A 13831-nucleotide genomic window follows, 5' to 3' on the forward strand; every position below is an offset into this window, starting at 1 on the left:
TATTGCTGGTTCAGTGCCCTTGACCTCGGAGACGGGGGTCCTGGAGTGGAGGGTGTGCCTGACTACTGCTGCTGCTGTCCAGGAGGGGGAGATAAGGAGGGCTAGGGAGGGAGGGGTGGGTAGAGAGAGAGAGGGAGGGAGGGAGAGAGAGAGAGAGAGAGAGAGAGAGAGAGAGAGAGAGAGAGAGAGAGAGAGAGAGAGAGAGAGAGAGAGAGAGAGGACTCGGAGAGGGAGAGAGAGAGAAGGGCGAGGCCGAGGGGGTAACCGCGCCGCCACCAAAGACAAAGACCCAGCCCTCCGCCAGCTCGAGGTCCACCGCGCCGTCGGCGCCGTCGGTCGACATGAGCGACAGGGCCTCGGAGAGCTCGACAAAGGCGAGAAAGTACTCGAAGTTGCCCTCGACGTCGGTGAGATAGGAGAGGCGGCAGCCGGGGTCGAGGACAGTGGTGGGTGCCGCCTGCGCCGCCGCCGCCTCGGCCGCAGCAGCCTCCGCTGCCGCCGCCGCCGCCGCCGCCGCCTCTGCCTTTTCCACCGCGTCTCCAAAGCGCTCTGCCACCGCTGCCGCTTTTCTGGCTCTGCCGCAGATGGGTCCAGCTGCATGTACACTCAACGAGGCGACCGGATTGAAGAACGCCCAGAAGGAGACGCGGTGAAAAAGAATTTCAGTTCGGTTTATCGGTGGTTGGGGGTTCTGGCGGTATCTTTTGTTCTTTCAGTGCATTGCGCGCTCGAGGCATTGCGGCCACCAGAGTCGCTTAGGCGGCTCAGGGCACAACGGGGGGGCAACCCTCGCAACTCCACACCCGGAGGGCAGGAGCCCCACGGCATTCTCACCAGAAGAGTTCAAGGGGCCCGCCAAGAGGCCGAGACGAGAGTCGAGAGACAGAGAGAGAGAGAGATCGCGGATGCCGGATCGTCTTCATTCACAGTGGTATACTCTATTAGTATTACTATCTCAGTGTTTTAGTGAGTCTCACTCTTCTTTCACGAGAATGACAACAAAAAAATCTCTCTCTCGAATGACGAAATAAAGGGAGGCCCAGCGCGAATAAAAAGAATTTTGGAATCATGCAGCTTGTCCCATGACAGATTCATGCGAGCGTAGTTGCGACATGGCAAGTGAATTCATGCCCCAGGTACTGTTGATGCGACCATGCGACTGATGCGTGATGGACTGATGGTCATGTCGGCGAGAAGCTCGCGCCTCACGGCACGGCTCTCAACGCCGCACCCACCTCGCTGGGCTCCGCCGGATCGCTCGCCCCTCCCGCGCCGGCCGCGCCCGGGTTTGCGAGCAGTGGCGGGCCGCCGCCCCGCCACGCCGCCGGCTCGGGCGGCCCCGAGGCCTGCAGCCTCCTCCTCAGCCAGAGGCGGAGCGGCTCGTCGACGTTTGAACGGACGACGCCCGCGACCGCGTACGTGCAGAGCAGCGACGCCATCATGTAACTGATGTGGCCGAACCGGCCCTTGCCCGACGGCGGGAGCGAGAAGAGCGCCGCCAAGTCGGCGGTCTCGGGCGGCGGCGGCGGCGGCGGCGGCGGCGGCGCGGGCGCAGCGGAGGCGTTGGCGCCGGCGAGGATGTCGAGGGAGGGGGCGGCGGTCTCGAGCTTGAGGAAAGCCCACATGATGAGGTAGTGCGAGAGGTAGACCTGGAAGCCGAGCTCGCCAAGCGAGGAGAGGGCCGGGTGGCGCAGCGCGCCCGCAAAGGCGCCTCCGTCGCCGCACGACGAGGCGAAGAGGAAGAGGCCGAAGAGCGGCGCCTGCTCACAGCTTGAGGTGTGAAGAGACGCTGTTCACACCTCGAGGGGGAGGCCGAAGAGGGCGGCGCCGCGGCGGTCAGCCAGATCGGCTCGAAGTTGAGACGGCTCCACGCGCGGTTTGGCCACGAGCCTGCGGGCGCAACACACGGCACGGCAGTCCGTCCGTCAGTGTGACACACCTCATAGACGTGGGGGGAGAGAGTCCGCGTCGGCCTCGAGATAGGGGGAGGGACGCTGCATCTAGGGCCGCCGCGCCGTCCTCGCCCGGCCAGTGCGCGACACCGACCAGGAGGAGGAAGAGCGGCACGATGGCGTCGGCGAGACGGCCGAAGAGCCGCGGCGCCCGCCGGCCCAGCGCCTCGCCCCACCGCGTGCGCACGAGCGCCTCGGCGACGCACATGCCGAAGGCAAAGTCGGGCACTCGAAAGGGCGGCCAGTGGTACGCGCAGCCGTACGTCGCCCAGCCCATTCCCCCGTGCAAGAGCAGTCGCAGCGGCACGGGCGCGAGGACGAGCAGCAAGCAGAGCAGCAGCGGCGGAAGCCAGCCGAGTCGGGTCGCGCCACTCGCGGCGCGCAGCCACGACTGGAGGAGCGGGAAGAGGAGCCAGGAGAAGGCGAGCGTGCTCAGCGTCCACGCGGGCACGTTCGGGTAGTTGTCGTCCCCGCCTGGCGCGAGATTTTGCCGAGATTAGCCGAGAGCGGCCGAGATTACGAGGAGCGCGGGTAGTTGCCGTCGACGCCTGGCACGCTGACCCGGCCGGGGACGCCCGTCAGCCAGGCCTGGCAGAGGACCAGGCTCAGCAGCATCGAGTCGGCGTGCGCCACCACCCCGTCCCAGTCGAAGCAAACGCGCCACGCCGCCGTGAGAGCATAGAAGAGGTAGTACGAGCCGAGGATCGCGCCGAACCGCTTTGCGTAGAAGCGCAGCACGGCCGGCCACGCGTCGTAGCGAGCGTCGTGGTAGGCGTAGTGCGTGATGAAGCCAGAGAGGATGATAAAACCTTGCACTGCGACGTACCCGCGGCCGAGCAGCAGCGTGAAGACGCCCTCCTGCGGCGGGAAGGAGCAGTAGTGGCCAAGAACGATCCAGCCGGAAAGTAGCGCACGCATGCCGGAGATGTGGTCGAGCGGAGGCCGCCGCTGCGTCTTCATGCGTCCCGAGGAGCAGCGACGAAGCGCAGCTTGGCTCCCCTCTGCTCCCCTTTGCCACAAGGAGGCCGGGTTCATGCTACCTCCTGTATCGGGGTTATTGCGTTTACGAGGTGTGAACGTGAACAGAGTAGCCAGATCGCTGTCGATCGTTACGGCACGCATGGGGGGCCTCCCGGACGCATGATCCTAGCCCAATAAGTTCCACGGAGCAGATTTGGATTTTTGACAGAATTAATGCACTGCCCCCGCGCGGTACTAACGATCGTAGTTTTGGGGGCGGCGCCCCTCACGGCACCACACCGCCGCAGGACAGCCCGAGATTAGCCTAGCAGTGAGGGGGAATCGCCTGCCGGTCGGCTTGGCACGAGCCAAGCACTTGGTGGCCGTCAACCGAGTCGGGTCCGAGCGGCGCCTCAGGTGGGTGCCACGGCGTCCGCACGAAGACGTGGCGGGGTGAGGAGCCAGGGGTGGTGAACACCTCCCCGTTCGGCCATCGTGTTACGACATCCGACCTGCTTTAAACCGACCTGCTATCACGGCAGCATGCGTCGACTGCCATTCGTCGTCGTGGCGGTGTTGGCGTGCGCGAATGCTCAACATTCGCGCGGCACCGACTACGCGGCTCCCAAGAGCGCTGTACACGCTGACGTCTGACGATGGTGTCGATCTCGTCGTCTGCGATGCTCGGCAACAACCACCTCAACAACACCCGCTATATGAGCCAGCTCTGCACATCTCAACCTGTACCAACAGCACAGCAACTTCACCTAGAACTTTGAGAGGCTGCAACTGAGGGATAAAAGTACTGCCAGCCAAGTATTGCTGCTGCAACCCTGATTTTCTAACTCTGTGACTCCAATGGGTCTACGTCTCTGCTGTGTTAGATCATCAGAGGTGTCGAGGTGGTGTCGAGCGGTGTCGAGCGGTGTCGAGCGGTGTCGAGCGGTGTCGAGCGGTGTCGAGCGGTGTCGAGGTGTCGAGTTTGGCACCTTGACACGGACGAGCGTGGTACCAGCCTAGATGGTGTCGAGGGGTGTCGAGGGGTGTCGAGGGTGTCGAGTTGGCATGGGGTGTCGAGGTGTCGAGTTGGTGTCGAGGTTTGGTGTCGAGGTGTCGAGGCCAGGGCTCAGGCCTGCCTGCTACACGATGGCGACGTTCTCAGGGTTCTGTCGGCGTGCTTTTGCTGCCTCCCGCTTGGAGTCGGCAGTAAAGCAAGTGGGTGGAAGCGGGGGCGACAGGGACGGCGGCGGCGGCGGCAGGGGGCTGGGGGGTCGGCGATGCCGAGATGTGTGCCCATGTTTGTGCGTGGGGGGCGTTGCACGCCGCGGATCAGGCCGGGCGGCGGGGAGGAATCGGACGGCGACAGCGGCGGCAGGGAGGGGCAGTGGCGGTGACCCAGGGATGGTGGCAACCGCCGCGAGCGGGATGCAGCCGGCGAGGCGAGGTGACAGGTGGGCGCGACCGTTGCGCGCTGTTCGAGTGCGCACGACAAAGCAGCTCTGATGCCATGGTGACCTGCGTGCGCGGGTATGGCAGGGGTCGCGCCGCAGCCCGTGCTCACCGGGGGCTCAGTCTCGATGGGGAGTGGGGGGGGAGAGAGAGCAGCCAGGCCCGCGTACCGGTAATGCGAGACACATTGACAGTTGGAGCCGCCCGCGGCTTGCAGAGCGTTTGAGAGTTGTCGGGCTACGTGCGCATGTGCCATGTCGCGGGCGACGCCCGTCCGCAGCTGACACGTCGTGGTGACGATGATGGCGAGAGGTTTTAGAGCGAGGAGCCCACGGTGGAGAGGAGCGGCATTGGCCCTGTCTGGGCTCGCTCGAGTTTTAGCGGTCTGGGCATGGGCATGGGCGCGGCAAAATCTTGTATCAGAAAGAAAAGAAATAAGCGCACGAGGAATGGAAAGAAAGAAATAAAGAACGAAAACAGAAACCCCAAGGGAGGGATGGAGGTGCGAAAATTGCGAGAATTCTTTTCCTGCTGTGCCTGTGATAGTACTAGCACGCGCCAGTTCGCAACCGGTGTCGAGCGTGTGTGTGTCTTTGGAGCGACGGCGTTGTGATTTTTTTCCTGCTTCATCCGACAGATGGCCTCTTCGCTGTTCCTCACCCTTGCGCAGCCAATCGTCGCCACGCTGCACGCTGCGCCGCCGACGCTGCACGTTGCGCCGCCGACGCAGCCTCGCGCTTCGCTGCCTCCTCTGCGCCCTCGAGCTGCCGTGCTGCTGGCGGAGCCGGCGGCAGACGAGTGCGGGTTGGACGAGCCGCAGCTGGAGTGCGCGGTTCGCAGGCAGGTGGACGGGCCGTGGGCAGATGCGTGGGCCAGGTACGTACTGCTTCGGCCCGGCATGAGCTACCGCGAGCTCAAGGAGGCGACGCGGCGGCGCAACAGGCTACGTCCCGAAGACCGGATTCCCGGCACTTTTCGCACTGTGGTCCTCGTGCACGCGGTCTGCTTCACCGCTGCGATCCCAGCACTGCTGAGGAACGACGCCGTGTTTCCAAAGCTCCTCGAGGCCGCCGCATCTGGCGTGGTGCGGGCTGGCATATAGCGCCGCTCGAATATACAGCATGTACTCTGGGTCCCGAGGGTGGGTGCATGCATAGAGTTCTCCTTGGACGGTGTTGTTTTACGAGACATTTCCGCGGGGTCTATCTGCGTCAGAGCTCTCTGCCCCGAATCTCTCGCGCGCGCCGGAGAGGGCCAGCGGAGAGCCCCACAGATACGCCGCGCCGCGGAGCGGCTGGCAGGGGGGGGCCCGGCTCGCCGCACACGCCGGACGGAACCCGTGGACGCCGCCGGGGCCGGGAGCAAGCGTCTCACGAGTAGTAGATGTGCCAGATATTCACTCTGTCCTGGGCCGTCGGGTCGTTCTCCACCGTCAGGACGTAGTCCTCCCCCTCGTACCCGTCCGTCTCGCCGTTGCGCGCCGCGTCGTACTTGTCGAGCAGCAGCTGGTAGGCAAAACACATGCCCTTTTTGCACGCGTTGGCGCACCCCGGCGTGCACCCACGAATCGCCTTTTTGCCGTCCGGGCCATAGCCCGGCGCTGGCTGCCCGTCCGAGTGCTTGCGCAGGCCTGCGTGCCACAGGGACAGCTTCTCCGACCCTTTGAGGACGGTGCGGATGCCGACGAAGCCGTTCTTCACCCCGCGCAGCAGGAAGGACGCGCTCTTTGCAATTTGCACCATGCCCCGCCCATCGCTGTGCCCGATCATCATGCAGCTCGAATTCTCACCCCGGCCGCAGTAGTGGCCGGGCCGGTAGGTGCCGTCGCAGTGCCCCGGCGGCCTGCCCGTCACCTTCACGCCCTCTAGCAGCTGCTGGATGTCGGACTCGTTGGCGTCGAGGCGCCGGGAGCTCGGATTCCACCAATCGTCACGCTGTATGCGCGCGGCGAAGCGGTCGGCGTGCACCTTGGCCAAAGCAAAGGGTGGGTGAGGACGGTGCAAGAGGGAGGGAGCGGCAGATGCCGACACAGCGGTGCCGATGGCGGCGGCAAGGGTCGAGGCCACGGAGGTGGGGCGGGAGGGCGAGAGTAAGGGAGTGACGAGCGGGAGTGAGTGCGCCTTCAACACCCGCCCCTCTCTCGACTCGCTCGTCGGGGCGAGGCTCGCGCTCCGGTGCCACCACTCGGCCTGGAGGGCGCGGCTCGCGGCGGCGCCGCCGCCGTTGGCGACGCGCAGCACATCCAATGCGCCCTCGGGTAGGGCTTGCTCTGGGACGGGCACGTCCGGCCCGTAATAGAAGGGCTCGGGGGGGAGTATGCCGAACTTGCGTTGCGCGTCGGCGTCCAGCCTCTCGGTGAGGAGCACGCCGGCCTTGTCCACGAGGAGGTTGGCGATCCCGCCCGCCTCGACCGCGCGCGGCGTAAAATGTGTCGCGCACCGCCACGCGTAACCACACCTAACAGGGATCGCGGCAGGAGGCGTCGACGAGGCGCCGAGGAGGTGTGCCGACTAGTGAGTCGAGGAGGCTCCGCGCCAGCGTTTCCTCGTCTCGACGTCGACGCCGCGGTAGTTCGCGCCGATCCCTCTGATGCAGCCCCCGGTGACGTTGGCCCTCGCACGCGCGCGTATCGCGGCGTATTTTCCCTTCACGTGCCACAGCTCGCCGGTGAGCGGGGTGCCATGCTCCGTCACGTACCGCTGGAACGTCTGTAGCGCGTCCTCCATCGCGCTGAGGAAGAAGTACGCGAGCAGCCGGCCACGGAAGCGGTGCGACCTCCATCCAGGGTGCCAGCTAACCTGAGAGCCTGGGGCAGCCCCCTGCGTCTTAGGCGGGGTAACATCGGGCCGGTCCACCCAGCAGACGGCGTTGTACTTGCGGGGGTTGCGAGTGTCGCCACAGAGGTTCACGTGCGGCGCGCACTTCATGTACCGCATTGCGTAGGGGATGTCTCTCTCGGCCTGCTCCTCGCTCTCGGTCGCTATCATTGGCCCAGCGCTGGCATGGAAGCCACCCACGTCTGCGCCCCACACGTTGGCATAAAAATGCATCTGGGGTTCATACGCCGCCGAAAACGGCGCGAGGAACGGCGGGCGGCTCCCGCTCATCGTCTGCGTTTGGAAAAACAGGCCGAATTCCCTCTCCGTCATTGAGCTGTCCCACAGGATAACGTCGACGTTCTGGCCGTACTTGATGGGGCCACAGTACGTGCTCTGGTCCGTCCCCATGCCGCCCATGGCCGCGTTGCGCGAGACCAGCGTGATTCCGAGCCGCTTGAACACCGGCTCCAGCACCTCGTGCATCTGAATCGTGTACGACTGCCAAAAGTTGTTGCCGTGTCCGACCGCGGCGCTGTGGCCACCGAGTGCAACCGTAAACTCGTCGTTGGTCATCAGCGCGTGCAGCATCCGCCGGGCGAGGCCCTCGTACGACCTCGCCGTGGTGAACGCGTTGTAGAAACCCGGCTTCGCCGCCTTGGGGTTTTTGAGCTCGTCCTCCTTGGCGATCCAAATCTTGAACAGGTCCTTGGCGCCGGCATACTCCTGCTCGATCGCGTCTACACATCAGTGGGGGCCGAGGGCTCAGAGAGCAAGGGTCGTCGAGGACACATTCGCAGGCCCCTCCCTCGATCGCGCCCTTTGTCGCGCCGACGAGGTTGAGGCTGGCGTCGAGAAAGTGGTTCACGTACACGGCGTCCGTCTGCCAGCTATTTTCCGGGAAGGCGTCGTCCGGCACGTCACCGTGTGGGTAGGCCCAGTAGTCGGGCACGGGCCTCGTCCCCTCAAAGTCGTCCCAGAACTGGAAGAGCTCGCTCTGCGGCGAGAGACCTGCCGCCGGCGCGGAGCCAAACGCGCCCCCAAAGGGCGGAGGCACGGGCGCCGGCGGGGCGGGAAGGGGGACATAGGCTGCTGCGGGGGGGGCCGAGGAAAGCGCCAAAGCCGGAGGAGCAGCCGAAGATGGTTGCGACGCGGTCGCAGCCACTGCGCCAGTGGCGGAGCCTGTGCCACTCGCGCAGTAAGATCCCGCCTCGGGGGAGGCGCTCCCGGCGCTGGTGTTGTATGAGGGCGGGTACTTGCCGCCGAGAAACGAACCGTGCACCTGGCAGGGGAGGGTGAGGAGAGCTGGCGGTCTCGAGGACGCTGCCGGAGTCTGCTCCAAAGTGGGGGCCTTGGCAGGCGAGCTGTGTGCACTAGTGGCGGCCGGCACCTGTGCCTCGACCTTTGCGAGAGCATACAGCTCGCACTTGGGGTCATTCGCCCGCGGGTGCCAGGCGGCCGCGCTCGGGCCGCAGCAGCGCTGGACGATGGACCACCACTGCATGTGCTCCTGTATTGCAAGTCCCGTGCCTCGGGTGGGGAATCCGGGGGGGCTTGTGTCTACAAAAGTGCGCCTGGAGATGCCGCGTCTCGGTGCCGGTCAGATCAAACTCCTGCGCGGGCGACCGAAGCGCTGGGTCATGCGACCGCACCTGCCTCAAGTCATTCCCGGCTCATTCCCGGCCCAATCTCGGCTCAATCCCGGTCGACCTTTGCGAGCGAGTCTAGCTCTGAAACGGAGCCCTTGTGCAGCATCGCGGGAATGTGGAGCGTGTAGTTGCATCGCCCGTCGACCGGCTCGTGGGTGGCGGACGAGCAGAAGACGGCGCCGCCCGGCGGCGCGTCCGCGATCGATGACAGCTGCGTCACCCTGGCGTACGGCACGGCAGAGGCCGGCACCCCAGGTACGGCGGAGGCCGGCACGGCAGAGGCCTCATCCTGGCGGCAACCCACCGGCTCCGGCTTGCCCGACCGGAGGGCGCACAAGCGGAGGACGGAGCAGAGCGCGTACCACTGGAAGGTGGCGCCGGACTGCTTTGAGCCGTACTGCAGTACGGTCGTTCCGTTGCTGCAATTCACCATGCGCGGCCGGCGGCGGCGGCGGCGGCGGCTCAGCGCGGTGCGGAGTCGGTATGACGCGTGTTTGGGACGCGTCCAATGGACGATGGACGGATCCCCGCTACGTTGTTCGCTAGTGTAGCAGCAGACGCGCTTCCTTTTCTTCTTCACCTCGCCGTACCCCTAGTGGTCGGATGGACGGGGCCATCAAAGAGGCCAACTGAGAGGCTAACACCTGCATGCTCGCCAAGGTCCGAATACGCCCCACGGGGATGGCGGCCGACATGGCCGCCGCAGGATGCCTTGCCGTCGCTGCAGATACCCTGTGTCAAAAGGTCATCGAGGAGCGTGAACGGATAGACTGGCGCCGAGCAGGCGCTCTTGCTCACCCAGCTGCATTCGGAGCGGCTGTGGTGCCTCACGGCTCCCGCAAGAGTTCACCGCATGCGCGTGCCCGATACAGGCGCCCTCGCCGCCTTCAACGGCCTGTACGTCGGCGGATTCCTGCATGTGCTCTACCAGTGCTACTCCCCCGTCGTCTCTGCGGTCGCGACGCGCATGGCGGCCTCCAGCGCGCTCCGCTCCACGGCGTCTCCGCAGCACGCCCTGGGCTGCGCGGTCGTCGACAACCTCCACTGCGGCTCGCTATACATCCCTGCCTTCTTTGCGTGCGTCGGCACGATGCAGGGCCAGACCCTCGGCGAGGTGTGGCGCGCCTCTCTCGTTCCTCGCCTCTCTCTGCGCCCCTTCCCGCCGCTGCTCCCGCCCTCACCGCCCCCGCCCTCACCGCCCCCGCCCTCCCCGGCAAGGCTCTCGCGCTGCTGCAGGGCGAGTGGTGGCCGACCTACACCTCGTGCACCGCCTTTTGGATCCCCTTCATGGCCGCCAACTTCAGGATGGTGGCGCCGGCGAGGCGCGTGCAGGCCATGGCGGTGGCGAACATGTTTTGGAACGTGGTGATCGACTACCTCGCCCACCGCCAGCTCCACGCCCCGCCCTCGCCCGAACGGCCGGCGCTGCTCTTCCGCACTGAGCAGCCGAAGACGGTGGTTTGGCCGCTCTGCTAGCCACAGAGGCCCTCGGCCGACTGTACCTTTCCTTCCGTGTACTTCTTGTTCCTCCTCCTCCTCCACTGCCACCACTCGACTGTCTGAGCCAGCGGGATCTACCCGAAGGATGTCCAGTGTCAGGCGGCCCCTGTGCGGTGGTCAGCGCGGCGCCGCGCTACGTGAACCTCCAGGGCGCGCGCGAGCCGCGCCGTGGAGGCTCCGCGGGTGCCATATAGCGCGTCCTCGCCATGCCGTCTCCCTCGGACTCGTTTGTTCTGTCTTTGCATGTGTGATTGTCAGCTATGTCGTGACTCAGTCTCTCGCAGAGTCGCAGTCTCGCTCTGACTGCGACATTATGTCTCTGTGTCTCTGTCGCTCACTTTGTGAGCGCAGTCTCGATGTACAGCATGTGCCATGCGCTTGGAGCGGGGGCTTTCTACACTTTCTTGTACACTAGTGTTGGTATAATCGGGCTAGAGACCCGTGCATCGTGGGCGCATAATACGCGGACAAACCGTGTGCACACGCAACATGTACACATGTGCATGTGCATCTGCATGCATATGTTGCGGTGATCCTGTGATCTGTAAGGGTCCGCCCCGCGCCCGCAGGCGCATTTTGGCTAGTTCCATTTCACTCTGACACGCTAATCTTGTCATGTGCATGTCGTGTTGTAGCATGTGCTCGGCCTCATTCTCAGGTGCGCGCGTCCTCTAGTGGTCTGAATGAATGTCTGACTGTGCCCTGTGATCATTTTCAGTGCACAGTGGATGTGGTTCTTACGAACATTTTTGCTTGGGTTGGCCCTTGGCCGGGTTTTGAGGCGGGCTACCCTTGGGGCTACCCTTGAGGAGGGTCCTCCTCGGGAAAACAAAACGGGCCGTGGAATGAGTCGCAGCCTATAAATCATCGTTGCGCGCCCACGTTTGATCGAGAGGGGGAGACCGAATCAGTGCACGCCGCGGCCTCCCGAAGTCGTTTCGCGAGCCAAGGCGCGGCCAACCCCAGCCCGCCCTGCCACCCCGCCCATTCCCCGGCGAGCACGCTGCGGCCGCGCCGCCGACCAGCGCCGCGCCGCCCGCCGGGCCAAAGAGTCTGCCGTCCAAGCGGCGCAGGAAGTTCCGCTCTCAATCACAACTGCTGCTCGACAGCCACTTCTGCAGCCTACCCAGCACCGCCCAGCCCCGTCACAACCCTCCCGCAGGTGATGTTTTCCTGGCGCATGTCCTCGATGATGATCTTGACACTGGTCCAGGCGACGCCATCCGATTTTGCGTCTGCGCGGCGCACAATTTTGTTTTCATCGCGCCCCGACACCTCCCCGTCGCCTCCAAACGCGGTGTGTTTTACCGCGGGTCTTTGCGACTGTGGCAACCAGCAATGCAGCAACTTCTCGAAGCTGAACCCGGACTTCGTCTATGGGCAGATTCTCTCCGGGTCCGAGGTCATGTCCGGCCTTCCAGCTCTCGGACACGTCCCTCCTGAGCTGGTCAAGATTGATCGCACCGCTCCGGAGTTCGACGCAACGCTCAGGGCGGTGAGTGTGGATCCTAGTTTGGGCAGTGGGACCTTTGGCGACAAAGGCTACGCCAACCCCGGGCGCGGAGGGATCGGCAGTTTCGATATCTTCGAGGTGGGTTCTACCATCACGTTGTCGACACTCGGGACATTCTTTAATTCCTCCGGCTTTTGGGAGGTCGGTAACGGCGGCGCCAAGTACCAGCCGTGGTGGAGCCGGCCGGAAGACTCAAACGGTTTGACGATCGCTCAGAGCCAGGACCAGGTTAGTCAAACCTGTTTTGGCGTGAAACAGATCCTACAGTGCGAGTTCACAGCAGGTACCCGTATGATGGTCGGCATCGGGAACTGGCGAGCAACCAACAGCGCACCAGCCATGACGCCAGGCGGGGGTCTCGGTGTTTGTGACGCCACTGAGGCTGGTGGCGTCGCATACTCGAACCCTCAGAAAGTGGTGACGCCCAGTGTCTTCCAGTACCTCGTGCCCCTTGGCTTGGCCAAGGCTGATCAGTTTCCCAAACTGTGTGTGGATGCGGCTGGACGCCCCCTTCCAGACTCGAACTGCGCCACGGCGGAGGCGGCTGTCGAAGCAGCTCGCGATTCACCTGTCCACGCGAAAAACTGCTTCGTTTGCCCGGTCAACGAGTCCAACGTCTCTGCCTCTTTTGACGACCTTTCGCGCAGACTTGTGAGCAACGAATGCCGGATTTCCCCCTTTTACCCGAACGACCGAAATCTGCTTGGCGGATCCCTTGGCGACCCTGTCGATGGTGGCGAGCTGCGGACGACCACCATTCCCCGCGGGCCACAAGAGACAGCGCGATACACCAATGGCTTCTTCCATCCGCCAACAGCCATTGGTGTATAGCTGCTACACGTTCGGCTAGTGCAGGAAAGGCGGCCGCGACGGCGCATCGCGCGTTACTCGAGTATGGTGAGGCGCGCATCGTGCATGGCCATCAAGGCTGGGGCGAGCTCGAAAGACCGGGGTTGAGGTGTTGTTGGGTTTCCGGCGTTACAAGGGCAGATGTTTCTCTGATGTGATATGATAAGCCGTATGATATTGTGTGTTTTCTTCCGGTGCCGCCGACTTTGGCGGCCGCGCGTTAGATATAATAGAGATTACGAATCGGTCGCGTGCACGTGGAAGCTGGACAAGGTCGTAGAGTATCCCCGTTTCATGGGCGGCGAGGCGCGGGACCGTCTGTCTCTGTGGCGAAAAGTCCGAAGCGAAGTGTGCTGGGTCGCGTCACTGTTCGTTCTGAGTGGTGAGTGGTATGTGCCAGTGGTATCCGCTTTTCCATTCGATAAAGCAACGATATACCACGCTGGCAAGGCACATAGATTTTCTTTGACGCCGCAGCGGGGAGAGAGGAGGTGCGCTCGTTGCAAGACGCACAGCGGCGGAGCGGCGCGCACTGCACAAGTGGGCGCGCGGTCCTCACACGCACGCGGCGGCTGTGGGTTGAGAGAGTGAGAGAGGGGGTGAGTCGGCAAGACAAAGAGCCAAGAGGCTGCGCGGCGCAAGCGTGCTTCGGCCCAACCGCCGCAGGGAACCGTGGCCGCCGCTCTGTGAAAGTGTTTCAAAGTCGCCCACGCAGCGGCTCTGTGCGGCGCGCGCAGTGGGGCGAGGGCACCCCGGCGGCGCCCGCAACCCCGCACGCGCGCCTCAGCGCTGCGGCGAGGCGGTGTTGCGCAGCTTGTGCAGGTCGATGCCTTGCAGCGGTGGGTCCGAGAGGTGTCGCTTGTGCGTCGGCGTCGGCGGCGGCCGCTCGCCGCCTGCGCCGCCGGCCATCCCAAACGCCGCTCCTGCGCCGCGCTGGATGGCGGCGGCGGCGCGCTGGCCGTTGAGGGTGAGCACGCCCCAGAAGATGAGCAGGAAGGCCATCTGGCGGAGCATCGACATGCGCGGCTGCGCGGGCCACGACTCGTCGAGGACGACGGTGCCTGCGGCGAGATGGGGCGAGAGAGAGGGAGATGCGGGGGAGATGTGGGGGAGATGTGCGGTAGATGCGGGGGAGATGTGGGG

At 64.6% G+C, this 13831-nt stretch overlaps 3 protein-coding genes across 3 annotated transcripts in view; 1 reads left to right on the forward strand and 2 right to left on the reverse strand.

The window, feature by feature from the left end:
- Positions 1-1717: 1717 nt before the first annotated feature.
- EMIHUDRAFT_359910 (hypothetical protein) lies at positions 1718-2970 on the reverse strand. The gene has a single exon (XM_005758003.1). It carries the CDS (start codon positions 2910-2912, stop codon positions 2469-2471), a length of 444 nt encoding a protein of 147 aa, XP_005758060.1. The 5' UTR covers positions 2913-2970; the 3' UTR covers positions 1718-2468.
- A 6471-nt stretch (positions 2971-9441) lies between these two features.
- Positions 9442-10423, forward strand: EMIHUDRAFT_359911 (hypothetical protein). Its single transcript, XM_005758004.1, has 3 exons — positions 9442-9610; positions 9699-9940; positions 10045-10423. Exons 1-3 carry the CDS (start codon positions 9508-9510, stop codon positions 10300-10302), a joined length of 603 nt encoding a protein of 200 aa, XP_005758061.1. The 5' UTR covers positions 9442-9507; the 3' UTR covers positions 10303-10423.
- A 3048-nt stretch (positions 10424-13471) lies between these two features.
- EMIHUDRAFT_107291 (hypothetical protein) overlaps positions 13472-13831 on the reverse strand; it is a gene marked incomplete at both ends in the record, with an annotated part of 3274 nt that continues 2914 nt past the window's right edge. Inside the window, one exon of the mRNA XM_005758005.1 lies at positions 13472-13749. Coding sequence (XP_005758062.1) covers positions 13472-13749 — 278 coding nt within the window. The remainder of the gene's footprint in view (positions 13750-13831) is intronic.

The sequence above is a fragment of the Emiliania huxleyi genome, assembly GCF_000372725.1.
Source record: "Emiliania huxleyi CCMP1516 unplaced genomic scaffold EMIHUscaffold_89, whole genome shotgun sequence".
NCBI classification, from domain to species: domain Eukaryota; phylum Haptophyta; order Isochrysidales; family Noelaerhabdaceae; genus Emiliania; species Emiliania huxleyi.